Consider the following 18,168-nt stretch of genomic DNA (forward strand, 5'->3'; position numbering starts at 1 on the left):
TTTAAAGATTTATATCATGGTACTTAATATATTTTAACTTTTCGTCATAGTATTTAAGTTGCAGGATGCCAAGAAGAGTAAACATTACTCAAGGCCTTTGTATTCTCTTCTGGGAAAATGGTCAAAATGTTTTTGGTTGTATAAAAAACAGTTGATCATGCTGTTAGGCGAAGCAGGACCCTATTATTGTCTTTATTAGAGATTAAGTACAGTTTAAGGAATGCCTAGTTGGCAGAGTGGACTGTGATTGTTAATTTTATACATTAACTTCAGATCAAACATTATTCCAAATAATTCTGTGAAGTTATTTTTTAAACGCAGATTACTCTCCATGATGTGGGTGGGCCTCATCCAATCCACTGAAACTCTTTAACAGAAAAAGAAACTGACCTCCCCTGAAGAGGTATCTCAGCCAGCAGACTGTGCTTGCACTCAAAGTGCAACCTGAACCCTTCCCTCGGTTTTCAGCCTATCCTGAGATTTTTCAACTTAACCAAGTCTCCACAATCACAGGAGCCAACTCTTTAAAATAAATATCTCTCTCTCTCTCTCTCTCTTTCTCTCTCTTTATACACACACACACGCACACACACACACACACACACACACACGTTGGTTCTGTATCACTGGAGAACTCTAATATAATCATATTTTAAAATAATAATAAAACAGACTTTCAGAAATGATTGGTGGGTACCACAGTAAAATACTGAAATAACGGACCACCAATGATCCATACAACTAGAGGGGCAATGCACTGCACAAGAGAAGGCCATTAGCACTCCACTCCAGGGCTATGGTTAATATCCATTCTGTCTGGTTGTCATACCAGGGATTTTTAATATCATTCTTTTTCACACTATAAATATAAATTCCAAGCAACCTCAACGTTCAAGTCAAAATCATGAAACTTATACAAAAAGGAAAAGGACAATAATTTCATAACTTCAGGGCAGGAGAGAACATCTTAAATGTGACAGGAAAAGTACAAGTCAGGCTTATGCATACATACAACTACATAAAATGCATAAAATAAAGAATAAAATAAATGATATCTGTACAATGAGAGCAGCATAGAGTCAAATAACATGCCACAATGTGGGAGAAAGTGTTTTTATTACATATGCAAAAACAATAAAGGACTGGATGCAACATGAAAGAACACCCAAAATATGTAAAGCATTCCCATGGTTGAGTAAGAAAAATATAAGCAAATCTGTAAAACAAAATGAACAAAAGATCTGATCTAGAGTTTAAAAAAAAACAGAAATCTCAAATGCCCAACAAATATTTGAAAAGATGTTCAACTGCATTACAAATCAGGAGACTACAAATACATACAGTGAGAGAGAATTACATCCTCATCAGATGAGTAAAAATTAACAAGTAGCAAACAACCAAGAGTTCCCAAGGATGCAGAACAGCAACTGACATTTACTGTTTATGAAAGTATACATTTGTCAACCACTTTTGGAAGTAGCTTGGCTTTACTCAGTAAAGCTGGACATGTGGGTATTGTAGAACTCTGAAATTCTACTGTGAGAAACTCCTGCATATGTGCGTGAGGATTTGTGCACAACAACGTTCACAGACAGCAAAAACTGACAACCCAAATTTCAAACAAACAAACGAAAAAGAAGATAAATTACTTGTAACATAATGCATGCTATCGATTAATATACAGTAGTGAACAAATTGAAACAACTATAACTACATACATCTACAGGGATCAATTTCACAATGGTAAATGAAAGCAGAAAGAATACATTCAATAATGAAGCCCACCCAGGTTTGATATTTCAACCTACCCCTGATCCTTCTTATCTTGTTCTACTTTTTTACCATAGCTCTTTTCTTGGCCATCCTCTGTGCGCTTTAAGAATGGGTATTCAGATGGGGCGCCTGGGTGGCTCAGTCGGTTAAGCGTCCGACTTTGGCTCAGGACATGATCTCATGGCTCGTGGATTCAAGCCCCATGTAGGGCTCTGTGCTGACAGCTCAGAGCCTGGAGCCTGCTTTGGATTTTGTGTCTTCCTCTCTCTCTGTCCCTCCCCTGCTTGTGCTCTGTCTCTGTCTCTCAAAAATAAATGTTAAAAAAAAAATTAAAAAAATTAAGAAAAGAATGGGTATCCGGTTTTTGTTGTGGTTGTTGCTCACTGATATAGCCAAAACACCTAAAACAGTGCCTGGTACACTGTACTTGCTCAGTAAGTATTTGCTGAATGGATTAGAATAATTCTAAGTACATAAAGTTCAAAAATAGGCAAACTAAACACCCATACTGATTAGGAATGCATACAGATAATAAAACAAAAAATTATAACAAATACTATAAAAGTCATGGTAGAAGTAATCTTTAGGGTAGAGAAGGCAAGTGCAACATAGGAGGGACACCCAGGTAATTTCTCTCTTAGCCTGGGCTTTAAAATATACATATATATATATGTATGTAACATATATGTATACATGCACATGCTCTATAAACATATATACTTACACACACAATATACCTAAAAGTAAGAAAAAAAATACTAAAAAATAAAATAAAATAATAAAACTCTATTAGCACATCTGCCCCGTACTCCACTTCACTCCAACTCTCATTTAATCATCATTACTATGACCCAATGTTAGGGAACAACTAGAATACTTCATGCTATAAAACAATAGCGAATTATAAGGAGTCTAATAGAAGTTCTAAGATTTATAGTGATTCGATTACACTATTTCCACCTAAAATAGGAGTTATAGGGCATCAAGTATTTGCCAACAGAAGGAAATAAAAGTTTTCCCATCAACCAACAAGACATCAATAGAAAAAACTACTTCTAAGTGTCACCTCTCATATATAGATAAAAATAGAGACCAAGAAAAAAATACAGATATAGATATATCTTAATTCAGTATATAGGAAATATTTCAAATATACCTGTATGCTGCCAAACTCAACGTTCTCATAATGGAAATGTGCACATTCAGCCATCTTCGGAAAGTGACCTTTAGTGAAGGGTAACCTGAAGTACATGAAATAACTAAGTGAGACGCAAGATACTGAAACAGTCAGAATAACTAAGCCCAAGGGAAAAATAAAATGTGTTGAAGAGCTCTTGCAAGCAAAACTATTTAATAAGCGCATGCGCATGAGCACACAAATAGCCACACAAACCGTCCCAGAAATACAGTGGATCAAATGAAAATTACATTCAGTGCACAGGTCAAAAACAAAAACAACAGAAAAAATTAAAAAGCACCACTACACTCTCCTAATCTTGACCCAAGGCAATGTCCGTAGAAAATCTATGTTTTCAGTGAATGTTATAAAAACTGTGAAGAGCCAACTTCTGATCAGAAGCAGCATTCCCGATGAAATATACAACCAGATTTTACCTGTGAATGTTGTCGCAGCCCATCAGTCCTGGATTGGTGGGTCTGGATGCAGAATGAATATTTTTATCTTTGTCTTTTCTCTATTTACAACGAAAACATAGCTATCTAACACTCTACTGGGTGAAAAGATGGTTTTTCTGGTTTTTGTTCTTTAATGCCAACTTCATGGGATGGGGAAGGAGGTAGGTAAGGCTTCAGTGGGAAAGTATGAAATGGTTTTTCGGTTAAAGACTGAAATGGATACCTTCAGACATTTGACATAAGAGCCAACTACCGGCATCAAATTCAGGCTTTCTCAAAGGCAGAGCTGAGATACAGCAATCTCATAACTCAAATGACAAAGCTGATTTTTCTAAATGAATGAGAACATGTATTAAGGGCACTGAGACAGACACACTTGGATTGTTCCCATTGAACAAATGCACCCTAACAGACAATGACATAAAGCTGTTGCGAGGACAAAATTAAAGTCTATTTTTAAACAAGCAGATAATCTTCAGACCTATTCCACTAATTGTTGAGTCATAATTTAGGCTTATAGTATAATTTAATGTGTGGACAGTAAGAGCATATTTACCAAGAAATCTAAATAAAAGTTGTAAGAGAACTAAAAAACTGACTGTCATCTAATAAAAGTTGTAAGAGAACTAAAAAACTGACTGTCATTTATACAAATTCACTGAAAACCCACTGTAAAATCATACTCACTTTTTCACCTGTTTAACCTTCATACTGGCTGTGCTGCCACATGTCTTAAGACCAAGATCTCCAGGAATCTCTGGGACATCTGCTCCTCTTGCCTTAAAGAAAAATAATAAACAAATAAAAACAAAGGATTTAGGACTATTCCTTTAATATAAATATTTTAAAAAGCAGATCATAATTTTAACGGTTCTGCTGACTCTGTACCAACAGCAATGCATACTGATTTAATAATCTTTTCTTAAAATTGTAACTCACTTGAGTTTTAATTACTAAGAATAAGAAAAAAAATATTCACCTAATTTAAAAACTGTACTGCATAAGGAAAAATTTTCTGTGAATCTTAAGAATTATCATACTCTTACAATCAAGTTTCAAAAGCAGCTATTATATCATCTGTCTCAACACAAACTAAAATCTCCCCTAGGGAACTGGAAAAAAAAATAACCTAGCTTACAATGATTAAGAAAAGTTGAAATGGCAATCTGAACATAATCAGGAGATCACAACATGCATTTTTCACACCAAGATCTGAAGGTGACATGTATGTCATACTTCCAGTTTAACCCTTGGTCTGCCAGTTTTCACAGTCATGATTTCTTAATTCTAGTGGCACATTCAGCTGCATCATTTTAAAGCCAGAAACTGGAAAATCAAATGGTTCTCCATATTCTGGACAAAATAAACAGCAAATCCAAATACCTATCGTAAAGAAACAAATTTACAATATACCATCTATGATTTATAACAGAAAAATTGAGTTATTAGAGCCAGTGCCACAGGATGCAATAATATGGGATGAGCAGTTACAATGAATTAAGAAGAGACTCACAAAGAAGATGTGTATACTCAGCCAAAAAAAAGAATGAAATCCTGCCACCGGCAACAACATGGATGGACCTTGAGGGCATTGTGTTATGTGAAATAAGTCAGAGAAAGACAAATACCATATGATCTCACTTACATGTAAAATCTAAAAAATGAAACCAACAAAAACCAAGTTCATAGATACAGAGAACAGACTGGTTGTTTGGGGTGCTGAGGCAAGGGGTAACTCTAGCTCTAGATTTTAAAAATTTGGTGACATTGATCATGTAAACAACAACTCAGATTGAGGGTATTTATCCTAGATGAATACTATATAACTTAAAAATTATGAGTGAACAACATACTTCTAAGGACAAAAAAGAAAATATGGTATTTTCCTCTAGTCATTCATTCAACTGAAAAGACTTTATCACACGGTCTTTTGCAACAACAACCTAGATCACCTTATTTTGCTAAAATAATGTGCAACAATATTCTTTCATTTTTTATGAAGTTTGTGCATCAAAATTTACTTGACATAAAGAGGTTTGCTGTGCTTAAATTCTTATTAAAATTTCTAATAAAGTGGGTTTTCACTATTCTGTAAATTATTCATTAACAGACTTAAAAATATAAAAGTAAAACAGAGTAACTGGACATAGTTGGTAAATGGTGATGATTTTATCTGGTAGACTGAAACCTAAAATATTAACTCAATTTTGAATATAGGCTTTCTGTGCTAGAAAGGCCATCATCCCCTAACACACATCAAAGGAGCATTTTTAGCAATAAAATATTTCTTAAATTAAGGTAAGAATATTATTTTTTTAGACATAATGCTATTATGCACTTAATGCACAGTACAGTAAAAGAGTGCAGTACAGTGTAAACATAGCTTTTACATGCACTGGGAAATGAAAAAATTCATTTGACTCGCGTTATTGCAATATTCACTTTACTGCAATTGTCTGGGGCCAAACCAGCAATATCTCCAAGGTATGCCTGTTTTAGACACAGCAGAAGAAAAGATCAGTGAACTTAAAGAAACAGCAAGATAACTATCCACAAACAATTTTTATTTGGTTTTTAGTTTGTGTGTGTGAGAGAAAAAGACAGGAAAAAAAGTCTCAGTGACATATAGAACAATATAAAGCCATTTAACATACATGTAATGGATGGTAAATAAAGGAGAGCAAAATGCCTTCCCTTGGGATGGTGGGAGGGGGGTTAAGGAGAAGAAGAATAAAAAAAACAATTGAAAAAATAATTGATAAAAAAATATATAAATTTTATGACGATTATAAACACACTGATCCAGAAAACTCCATAAATTCAGAGTCTGATAAACACATAGAAAATTACACAGGGCATATCATAATCAGATGGCTGAAAAGCGCTGATAAAGATAAAATCTGAGTAGCTGCCAAAGGAAAAAAAAAGAATACACATCACATTCACAGGAATAAACAGAAGAAAACCAAAATTTGGACTGAGTACTTTCAGTTGCTTTTTTAAACAACTGTCAACATAGAATTCTATATCCAGCAAAATTTATTTCAAAAAAAGAATGTGAGGTTTCCAGCCTTTTCCAGTGTTTACGGTAAAAACTCTAAAGATAACAAAATGAAATAAAATATACACATGCAACTACCTAAGAGCTCTAAAAATTTTAATGACAGCAGGTAGATTCGGAAACAAAGTCAAAACTTGCAGAGTGGCTAATGTAGCGGCAGTGTGCTTCCTGGCTTTTCCCATGTTACCTCCTAGACTGACCCAAGGACAGGCTAATCAGGATGTGAGTAACAGGCAGAGTCAGCAAAACTCTTAGAGAAGTCCAACTTTCTGGCCAAAAGATGTGAACACTGCCCCTTGTGGGGAAAAGGGCAGAGAGATTGTTTTTTTCCCCTTTTATCTCTTCCAACCTGGTCCAAGGACAGACCTGAAGGTACCACTTCAGTTGTAGAGTGAAAACCCATTCTTCTAAATAGAAAAACAATGAAAAAGGACTCTTATATAAAGATTGTGGAGATAATCCTTTAATTTTTTTTCTTTTTTCTCTCACTATTTACACCTAACAGTAGCTCAGTCAGAAAAAAATGTGTATTATACCAGAGGCTAAAGCTCTTGGAGAATTCCACCCTTCCAATCAGAGAAACCAGGGAAAGCATCCTTTGAGAACAGTGTGTGCAAAATCCCTAACAAAAGTAAGAGTACAGCAAAGACTATAAAACTGAACTGATGCTAAAACCACCACCTAAAGAAGTCCAGAGAGAAAGTTCAATCTGAATCCAACCAGGCTGAAGTCTGATAAGACAAAAAAAAAAAAAAAAAAAAGAAGAAAGAAAAAAGTCAGCACTCTATACAGGACACTAGTGGAGTCAGTCTCACAACACAATATTCAAAATATCCATGACACAATCCAAAATTGCTAGATACACCACAACAGTAAAATATGAGCAATTTCCAAAGGAAAAGACAATCAAGAAAGGCCAAATGTGAAATGAAACAGATGTTGGACTTATCAAAGACTTTAAAACACATATATTACAATAAACACACTGCATTAGATATTGAAACCAATGGAAAGACAAAAATTCCTTGATGAAAAATGTAAAAAAGATCAAATAAAAATATCAACATGGAAAAATATAGTATCTGAAATAAGAAAATACTGACTTGGCTCAATAGCAGAATAGAAATGATAGAGGAAAAGAGTCAGTGAACCAACAACCTAACAATAGACTAAAAGAAATTAATTATGTACTCTGAAGGACAATATTCAAAATTGTTTTAAAAGACTGAAAAATACAGGGGTGCCTGGGTGGCTCAGTCAGTTTAAGCGTCTGACTTCGGCTCAGGTCATAATCTCATGATTTGTGGGTTCAAGCCCGGCATTGGGCCCTGTGCTGACAGCTCAGAGCCTGGAGCCTACTTCTGATTCTGTCTCCCTCTCTCTGCCCCTCCCCCACTTGTTCTCTCTCTCTCTCTCTCTCTCTCTCTCTCTCAGGAATAAATAAACATTAGAAAAAAATTATTAAAGACTGAAAAATATGAACAGACTCACAGATACCCATGGAAGAGAAATATGGTCACAGAAAACAAAAATTTTGATGTAATAATTCATGAAAACATAACAAATTTGTTGAAAGATACATATTTACAGATTCAAGATCAGCAAAAATAAAACAGAATAAAATCAAAGAAAACCACAAAACAATCCATCATAATCAAGCTGTTGATAACCTATATAAAATAAGTATCCTGACAGCCACCAGAGAAAAAAGACATACTACATTACATAGAGAGAAATAAGGATTTAAATGACTGGATTTCTCATTAGAAACTAAGAAGACCAAAGGATAGTGGAACCACATTTATAAAATGCTGAAAGAACGCTCAATCCGGAAAACTATATCAAGTGAAAATATCCTTCAGAAATGACATAAAAATAAGATCGTACTCAGATTTTCAAAAATTGAGAGCATTTGTTACCAGTAGATGGATTCTACAAGAAATGCTAAAGAAATGCTAAAGAAAGCTCTTCATATAGAAGGAAAATGGCATCAGAATAAAACATGGACCTTCTGGTAAAAAGGGAGAGCAACAGAAATAATAAATAATTAGGTAAATGTAATAGATCACTAATCTCCTCTTAAGTTCTTTAAAATATATGTGCCAATTGAAAGCAAAAATTGTAATAACACTGATGAATGTAAATGTAATACTTACAGAAACTAGAATAATAAAGGGAAAAGATAAAGGGAACTACTGGTGGCGAGTTTTCTGCATTCTGCTTGAAGCGTAAAATAATTTTAATATAAAGTTAGATTATAAAAAGTTAGAAAAAATGAGACCAACAAGGAAAAAAAAGAAAACACCATGACAAGATAGATCTTGAGAATGCAAGACTGGTTTGACACCTGGAAAGATATTCAGTGTTTTGATTTGTTTGAGTTCCTAAATAAAATAACAAACCACATCCATCACTGTATGAATTTTTAAAAATACTTCAGAACCAAACTGAATTTATCCCAGAAATGCAAGATTGGTTCAACAATAGAAAAAAATCTATCATTATAATTCAATCTTAATTATAATTAAAAATTATAAGGAAAAAATGCTAGATTGTTGCCATAAGTCCAAACAAATTATCTGATAAAACTCCACACCCATTCAAGACAATAACATCCAACAAGACTGCTCAACTGACAACAGTAAACTGAACAAGCTGAAGACATATTTATCTCTGCTCTCTCTCACATCTTACCTAAATAATACATAAATTTCTTTACGATTTTCTTCTTATATTGGCAAAAGTACAAAGTACCATATTCATAAGGTTATTCTTTGCAGGACTATCTTTATTAACTAAAGGGTGGAAACAACCTAGATGTCCATCCATAAGGGAATGGTAAACTATGTTGCAGCAACACAAGTGAATAACAGCTATAAGAGGAATGAGGAATATTTTAATGTATTGCTATAAAATAATCTTCTGCATAGGTCATGGCGGGGAGACACATGCTATAAAAACAAGCTACCTTTTAACTAAAAATAAATACAAAAATATGTGTATTTTCTTATACTTAAATGAGATAGGATAAACCAAAAGTCAATTAAAATGTTTATCTATGGAGGAACAAAGAGACAGGGGATAGAAGCTAGATTTTTCTGAATGCCTTGTTTTGTAGTTCAGATGTAAATGTTTTAAATATTTGTAAAACTAAATTAAATTAAACTGGGGCAAAGAAAAAAAGGCAATCCCTTAAAATCCAAAGCCAAATAAAACAAATGAACCTTATTGTTTTAAATTGGAGGCTTAAGCACACAGAGAGAAATTACTTCAAATGACAGTAATGTGAAGTAATAGACCTCAAATAGGATATATCCTCCTAGAGATAAAAGGAAACAAAGTATTCTCAGTAATGTTTGCATTATTATTTTGAAACTATTAAAAGTAGAAAATTAAAGCAAATAAGTAATTGTTAATGTCATTAAAAACTAAGGTTTTCAGAATAAGAGATACAAATACAAATCAAAGAGATTAAGCAGAAACCCTTATCATTTCCCCATTTTTTGATGGTGAGGGGTTTTAACTAAGGCTGCTAGAATAATGGAACAGGTAAATGCAAAAGGTCCACTGAATAACCACAGTCAGCATGTAGCTGAGTCTTCTGTGATATACCCACGAACAGAATTTTAAAATGAAGTTTAAAATTTTTAAATGATAAAATACTCAAAATACGTTAAATGTCAATTACATAATAAATCACTAAAAAAAGAAGGTAGCAGACCATAAGGCTCTTTCATTCCTAAATTTCTCAGGATATTTATAAAAGATAAATGAAAACGAATGACATACTTATCAAATTTATAGACAGAAGAAAACTAAAAGGGATTCTAACACTCTGAGTGACAGAAGTTGAAGAGACTTTAACAGGCTGCAAAGACAAACTAACATGATTATAAAGTGCATCAAGAACAAAAATTCAATTATATAAGTATGGGGGGGGGGCACACTCTGTTTGATAAAAATTCACATAACGAGATCTAAGGCTTATACTTAACCACAAGCCAACTATAAAAGTATATCCTCACTGGTAAAAAGCTAATGCAGTCTGAAAAAATGCGGCATCTATAAAAAGGACAGTATCTGTTTCTCTATAATCTGAACCAGTTAAACCACATACGAGAATAGTTCATCCATTTCAGGAAATTATTTGATACTGAAAACTTAACAAAAACAGGAATGGGTAATGTTTTATCCTTTCTACTTCACTGCTCCCTAACCCAGAAAAATATTCCACCATTCCTGCCACTGGTACAGATCTTTAAAGAATCTTGCAAATGACTATTTTCCAGCTCCCATGTAAAGCTCTCCCATGGCTGGGTAACAGAAGTGATTTAAGTCTTGTAACACACTGTGTTCGGATACAGAACCATTAAAGCTGGCTACTTCTACAGTCAGCCCCAACACAAGGCACACCCCTTTTGTGTTATCTATGTGCGTGACTATCTTCTCCCAAAGTCTATAAAGTCCATCTTAATAAATACTAGCAAAATGCTAATGGGTATTACAGATTTTTAAGGAAAAAATAGGGTATGGAAAGGTGTTTAACACATAATCAGAGTGCTGAAAGAAATCTCATTCAGCCATTTCACTGCAAGGAGGAAACTGAGACCAATAAAGAAGAAACAATGTGCCATAGTGCATTAGACACAGTATTTAAACTGAGTTTCTATTACAAAATCTGCTACATCTAATATAGGCACAAGGAAGAAAAAAGGTTCAAAGACAATATCTTTTTTAAATAAAAAATTACAATGAGAAACAGCTTTTCTTCTATCAAAATATGAAAGACCAAAACTTTGTAAGGATGAAAAGATATGGCACGAAACATTACTGCTTAGAATACAAATTAACAAAACTCTTCATAAGTAATGTGGGATCTTCATACTCTTTAGATTTAGCTCTCCATAAAGTAACAATAAAAAGAAAAGACAAAATTCATCATAAAGATATTCATCAATGTGAAAAATATAAAACAAATTCAGTTGAGCATCTGACTCTTGATTTTGGCTCAGGTCATTATCCTACGACTCCCGATATCAAGGCCCGCATTGGGCTCATGCTGACAGCACAGAGACTGCTTAGGATTCTATTCTTCCCTCTACCCCTCTCCCACATGCACACACACACACACACACACACACACGCGTGTGTGTGTGTGTGTGTGTGTTAAAATAAATACATAAACTTTAAAAATAAATAAAGCAAATTCAAGATCCTACTAATTGATGAAGCATCAATAATACATTCTATATTATAGGATATTGTGTAGTCCTTAAATTTCTTTATTAAGAGTTTTCATTTAACACCAATTACAACACACAGTATACATAAATTTCTCCCAGGCAAACATAAAAAATTTACAGTTTTATAAAGTATTAGTGGTTTTAAATCTCCTAGAATATTTGTGATTTCTATCAACTAATATTATCACGAGTTAAACACATTAAAGCACATATAACAGAGAAAAACTATGTAACAATGTGGTAAGCAACATTCTAAGGAAGGCAGCCCACCCTCCCCCCACAAACACCTGCCAAGAGGCCTACCTCCTGGTTATTCAAACACTAACCTAGGTAATGATAGGAAGAGACCTTGTGGATGTAATTCCATTCCCAGGTCAGTTGATCTTAAAATACAATAACCGTCTGGATGGGCCTAATCTAATCACAAAAGCACTTCGAAAGCAGTTTTCTCCAGCAGGTAGCAAAAGGGAAAATCAAAGATTTAATGCATGATAAGGATTCAAGGTGCTGCTGCTGGCTTTGAAGACTGAAGTGTCCAAGTAAGAAGGAATTCAGGTAGCCTCTAATAGTAGAAAACAGTCCCCACTGACAGCCAGCAAGGAAACTGGGACCCCAGACCCAGGAACTAGAAGAAACCACAAGGAAGCAGATTCGGCCCATAATTTAAATGAGGTGGGAGGCAGATTCTTCAGTCCTCTGATGAGAGCCCAATCCAGCCAACACCCTGATTTCGGCCTTACAAGACCCCGAGCAGAAAACCCAGTTCAGCTTGCCCAAACTTGTGGCCTACAGAACTGTAAGACAACAAATGAGTATTGTCTTAAGTCTCTACATATGTGATAATTTCTCACACAGCTATAGAAAATAAATACTAATAATGTGTATATTTAAGACCCTAGAAATTCCTGAGTGATCTCAGGCTTTAAGTGCTCCTTTACTTCTCATGCAGTTAAAACTCTCTCTTTCCAGAACTAGGACGCAAAGCCCCAGGAGCTCTTGCTTTCTAGCACTCCCAGACTCCACCGAAAGCACTGACTTCAGTACTCTCCAAACACTCCTGCTGAAGTCTCACAGGAGTCTGTTCATGTGAAGGCAAGCCCTGGAAGCAAGTGCAATTTCTGCAGGTGGGGTTGGTAGCCAGCAGGAGGGACACAGATCTGACTCGGGGCAACAGCCATCTCTACTTCCTCCCTTGCAACCCATATTTCAATGTGCATGTTACAATCTGTCCCATACCCATTTTGCCACTCTCAAGACCCTCACTCTTTTCCCCTACAAGGAGGAAAACTTAATTCCTTTCCCTCTCCATGGCAATATTTTGTATTCCCCTTTCACAGCGGTTCCCTACACTATGTCTACCAGCCAGTCTTTTCCAGAGATCTCTTCCTTCCAGTGAACCAGCCAACTCCTTTACCTATGACACTTTCCATAATGTACAATGGGGAATATTCAGTTTTCTCTTCACTGCAGCACCTTAATAATAAGGCAGAATGCATATGTTAAATGGGGAGAAAAAGATAGAAAACTGTAAATGGTTTACAAGTATAAAACTATATTCCCAGACATGATGGGGAAAAGAATATATTAACAAAGCAGTATTCTTTGCAAGTAACAATTTGGAGAAATTTGTATAAGAAAAATGTGTTCATATGGGTGTTAAAGTTTCTCTGCATTGTAAGAATCACGAAGGAAATATACCAAAATAATCTCACCAGTATGGAAAATAGGACTATGGGTGAGTCTTTTTTTTCTCACTTTTCTGCATTTTCTATATAAGTATGTTTTATTTTTATAAAGGAAGAAGGCTTTTACTGAGAGAAAGAGAGAAAGCAAGCTAGTTAGCTACCTTCTTCCACCTCTGCATATTACCTACATATTACAGCTATCATATGCAAATGCATAACAACCTGTCATAACTAAAGGAGGTTAGATACTCAATATAATTCCAAGAGACAAAACTAGGTATTCATATTTATAGGCAACTTAGGAAAGAAAAAAAGAAAAGCATATTTATGATGAGATATACCCATGTTGTAGTAATAAAATGGAATTTTTTGTTCACTGAGCCAAGTCATGAGTTAATGTGGTAGGAGCTAGAACCACAATGGAGATGTATCTCAAACCAGATAAAAAGAGAAGGAGAAATGACCTATTTTCTCCCCTTTTCCTGCTCTCCAATCTTCTACCAGTACCTCCCACTGGCCAAACCTTGCCAGAAGTCTGCTGGCAAGAGAGCATGTAGTTTGCAGGGATTAGCCTCCTGCAAAACAGAACAAAGCAGAGGGGCAGGAAATCCCAAACCCAGCTCCATGACATTCATTACTAAATTATGAAGATGTAATTGTACTTATATGTAATTCCATTAATTTGAAATATAAGTGATTTTACATAAAATCTCATATTTTCAAAAGGTACAGCAACCAAATAACACCCATACTGACACATAGGTACATATACATACATACACATGTATAATCAACTGAAAAAGCAAGATTGTAATATTAAATGTGTAACTGGGCATAAAGGCAAATTATTCAAAATGAGTAGTTAATACTTAAGAACAACAAAGATGGTTCTGAAACTGTTATAGAAAATTAACAATAATATCACCAAATAAGCATTCACAAAGAACATCAAAATGCAACCAAGTGTAAGAATATGCTGTTACCAAAATGGCCTTTTCTTCAAAGAACAAAAAATCCAAACACAAGATATGTGAGTAAAGGAAGCCTAGATCAAGATTCTCTTTATGCACAAGGCTAGCAAAAAAGCATGTGAAAAAGATTCAGGGGAAAAAATGGTAACTTTCTGTTACTTCTTACTTTTTTCCTTTAACAGATTCAAATCTTATTTAATATATTCTTTTTATTTGCACTCAGAATTTGAGAGAAGGCACAACAGCTTTAGAATAATATTATAAATTGTGTTTCTTGATATGATGATGATGAAAAATAGCATTTCTGCTTAAAATATAGTAGTAAAGGGAAGGATCTTTGGCCTCTTAAACAGGAAAAAAAAAACAAAAAACGTAGGAGCTTTGTTGGTAGAACTGCATACGTATACAGACAGTCCCTGACTTAAGATGGCTCGACTTACAACTTTTTGATTTTACGATGGTGTGAAAGCAATTCACATTCAGTACAAACTGTCCTTTAAGCTTTGAGTTTTTTTCTCCTGAGCTAGCAATATGCAGTGGCATACTTTTCGTGACCCTCGACAGCAGCAGTAGTGAATCACAGCTCCTAGTCAACAATAGGATCATGAGGATAAGCACTGGCTCTGTACCTATACAATCATTCCGCTTTTCACTTTCCATACCATATACAATAAATCCACTGAGATATTCAACACTTTATTATAAAACAGGCTTTGGGTTAAATGATTTTGCCCAACTGTAGACTAACGTAAGCGTTCTGAGCACATTTAAGATAGGCTAGGCTAAGCTATGATGTTCAGTGGGTTAGATGTACCAACTGCATTTTCAACTTAGAATATTTTTGACTTACAATGAGTTTGTCAGGACATGACCCCATCATCAGTCAAGGGAAAATCTGTACATAATACATACGCATTAACATATACACGGCTAACTAAAAAAACAAGACCTGAATATGAAATCTGTTCTGTCAAGAAAGGCAAACAGGACTGTCAGTTTCTGTACTCGACCGTAGTTTAACTGTAAGACGTACATGGAATAAATCTCTGAAATGAAACATGTTTATAGAAACTTTAAATTTTAATCGGCCTAAGTATTGTTCCCTTTCTTACAAAGAAGCAAGAGACAAAGAGGGGAAATGTAATAATAATTATCCCAATACTACAGAAAAGCTAAATCTATTAAATCTACAGTATACTATGTTGAACAACAGTATCACTGAAATGATTTTTAAAGTATATTACCAAGAAATTTAATGACCTGAGTTATCTGTGTGAATATCTTCAAAAGAATTTTTGATACAACAAAATACCCTCAATGTTAAAAACAAATTACATAATTTTCTTCACTTATTTCCTTCAATATGGTATTTAGAACTGAACTCCTAATGTGCAAATGCTAAAAAACACTCTGAAATCAAAGGAGGCAGGTAGATTTATGTACAAGGATAACTCCCCTCCAAAAGCATACAAACAACCATCAAGTAAGCCCCAGGAGTAAACTATATAATTATCCTACTTAATTTTCTATTTTGACTGGTAACAATTGAGTGAGATTACTAAAGCAAAAAAATCTATGATTCCTAAGAGTGATTATAAAACCAGTTCCTTCACAGGGAAGAAGTTGCCTTTAAGTTCAATTCTACTGCAAAATAATGTCTCTTCAGAGAGAACCAATTAACACCAAGAAAAAAAAAATATTCAGGGCAATGTTTAAAATAATTTAGGAAAAGTTATTACCAAGTACCATTGCTATAATAATCACAAAGCCCCTACCAGGCAACATCTGGAATCAACGTAAAAATTAACACACTGACATATCAGCAAAATCATTAGATATTCTGAAATTTATACTTGTCTATAATGGAGATTCATCTCTCCTTCATCTGACTCCTGTTTGTTCCAATCATTACAAGATAATCCTCCTTATTCAGCAGGTATTTAATGGACTGAACATCCAGGGTTCCATTGTTGTACATAAATTTGCCAGATATTGTATATTAAGCTTCTTAGGAAAATTTAAAAACAGTATAACATTGCCTTTATAGGGACTTTATTCAGGTAAATTATTGCCAGTCTTCATTGCTGCTAGAAACTGATACTAATCTGTTTCTACATTTGAATTTTGTACAACAGATCTACTAATAAAAATTTGCATGTAATATTTAAATACAGAATATAGAATAAAAAATACAAATTCTTTCTGAAAAAAGGTAGGGTATAAACAAAAGAATGGCAGAAGGGAAGAAAGAACCACAAATGCGGAAGATACTTCACTGGAAAGTTTCTATTAAAGAAAGACATAGCAAGATTCTAGACTACCCATGACACGCCTGTTCAGATCTACAAGAATCACTATTCCTCTAACTGTATGTTTTATGTACTTTCTCCCTGAATGTTTCGTAAGTTTAATAATTTTTTTGGAAAGCTATATAACAAATTCTATCATTAAAAGTAACATCTAGATCACTTAACCCCTTCAAAAGCACAATATTTGGAATGTACAACTGACCCTTAAACAACATGGGGATTAAGGATGATGACTCCTGGCACAGTCAAAAATTTAAGCTTGCAGCTTAACTTCTGACGCCCAAAAACTTAACTACTGATAGCCTACTGTTGGCCAGAAGCCTTATGATAAAATAGTCAATTAGCATATATTTTGTATTTATATGTATTACGTGCTGTATTCTTACAATAAGCTGGGAGGGGGAATGTTATTAAGAAAATCACACTGAAGAGAAAATAGATTTGCAGTACCATACTGTATTTCTCAAAGAAAATGCAAGTACAAGTGGATCTGTGCAGTACGAACCCGTGTTGATCAAGGGTGAACTGTAGTTTTCAGTTTAATAATCAACAATAAAATACTGGGTTTGAGATCAGCTCAACAATTCAAAAGATTTTACGCTTAAACTTGTAAAACTTCCAATTTTGAGCTTCTTTAATGTATAAAACTAACAATTTCATATGGTTCACCTAATACATATCTCAGAACACTCAGCAGACCATTAATTATCTTCAATAATTAATGCCACTTGATTCATGCCAGAGAATTCCCACAATCTTCAGCCAGAAAAGGATGCACTGTGGAATGGGGTGGGTTTGGGGTTGTTTATTGAAGAGCTCTGAATATACTGGCACAAATTCAAAACCTGGGCTTTGCATATTAATCAATGGTTGCATTTGTGATTATTCAGAAAGCAAAACTAAACAAAACATCCAGCTCTTAAAGGCTGTGAAATGATAAACATCACCGGTTTCTCTAGTTATAACTAAAATTCAGTCAAAACTAAACTGTTAAACATCACACTGTAATAAAGGAGCTAAAGACATTCACCTAAAGAACATTTGCAAAGACTTTTTTTTTTCTTTTACTCAAACTACAATTTTTTTACAGCTCTACGGGTAAAAGGAACCAGTGTAAGTATCAAACAGAGTGGACAACTATTAATATAAGGAGCAATAAACAAAATACAGACCTCCTCCAAAATTACCTCTTGCTCAAGATTATTCAGGAAGAAATAATCCAGCTGTTTTCACCAATCCTCATTCCTCTTTAGAAAGCAGGCAACAGACGGAGGAAATGCTCCAGATACATAGGGTACTTTCGAAAAGTTAAGAAAAATGTACCAATGGTCTCAACTTTTGTCTTAAAAAAAAGGAAGGAGAGAAAAGAAAAAAAGAGAGAGAATAGAAAATAAAAGAACAGAAAATAAAAAAGAAAAGAAAGAAGATATTAACATCTGACAAGTGAGATAATGAAGCAGGAAAATTTAAGGCATTTTCAAGGAAAAACAA

At 34.3% G+C, this 18,168-nt stretch overlaps 1 protein-coding gene across 5 annotated transcripts in view; it reads right to left on the reverse strand.

The window, feature by feature from the left end:
* ARHGAP32 (Rho GTPase activating protein 32) overlaps window positions 1-18,168 on the reverse strand; it is a 300,175-nt gene that overhangs the window by 154,479 nt on the left and 127,528 nt on the right. For 4 of the 5 annotated variants that reach the window (XM_058687307.1, XM_058687308.1, XM_058687303.1 and 1 more), the window contains exons 3-5: window positions 4,096-4,187; window positions 3,388-3,429; window positions 2,930-3,014 (exon numbers count right to left, since the gene is read on the reverse strand). In XM_058687307.1, coding sequence (XP_058543290.1) covers window positions 2,930-3,014; window positions 3,388-3,429; window positions 4,096-4,187 — 219 coding nt within the window. The remainder of the gene's footprint in view (window positions 1-2,929; window positions 3,015-3,387; window positions 3,430-4,095; window positions 4,188-18,168) is intronic. The other variant, XM_058687304.1, reaches the window with a different exon arrangement.

The sequence above is a fragment of the Neofelis nebulosa genome, chromosome 10, assembly GCF_028018385.1.
Source record: "Neofelis nebulosa isolate mNeoNeb1 chromosome 10, mNeoNeb1.pri, whole genome shotgun sequence".
Taxonomy (NCBI): Eukaryota; Metazoa; Chordata; class Mammalia; order Carnivora; family Felidae; genus Neofelis; species Neofelis nebulosa.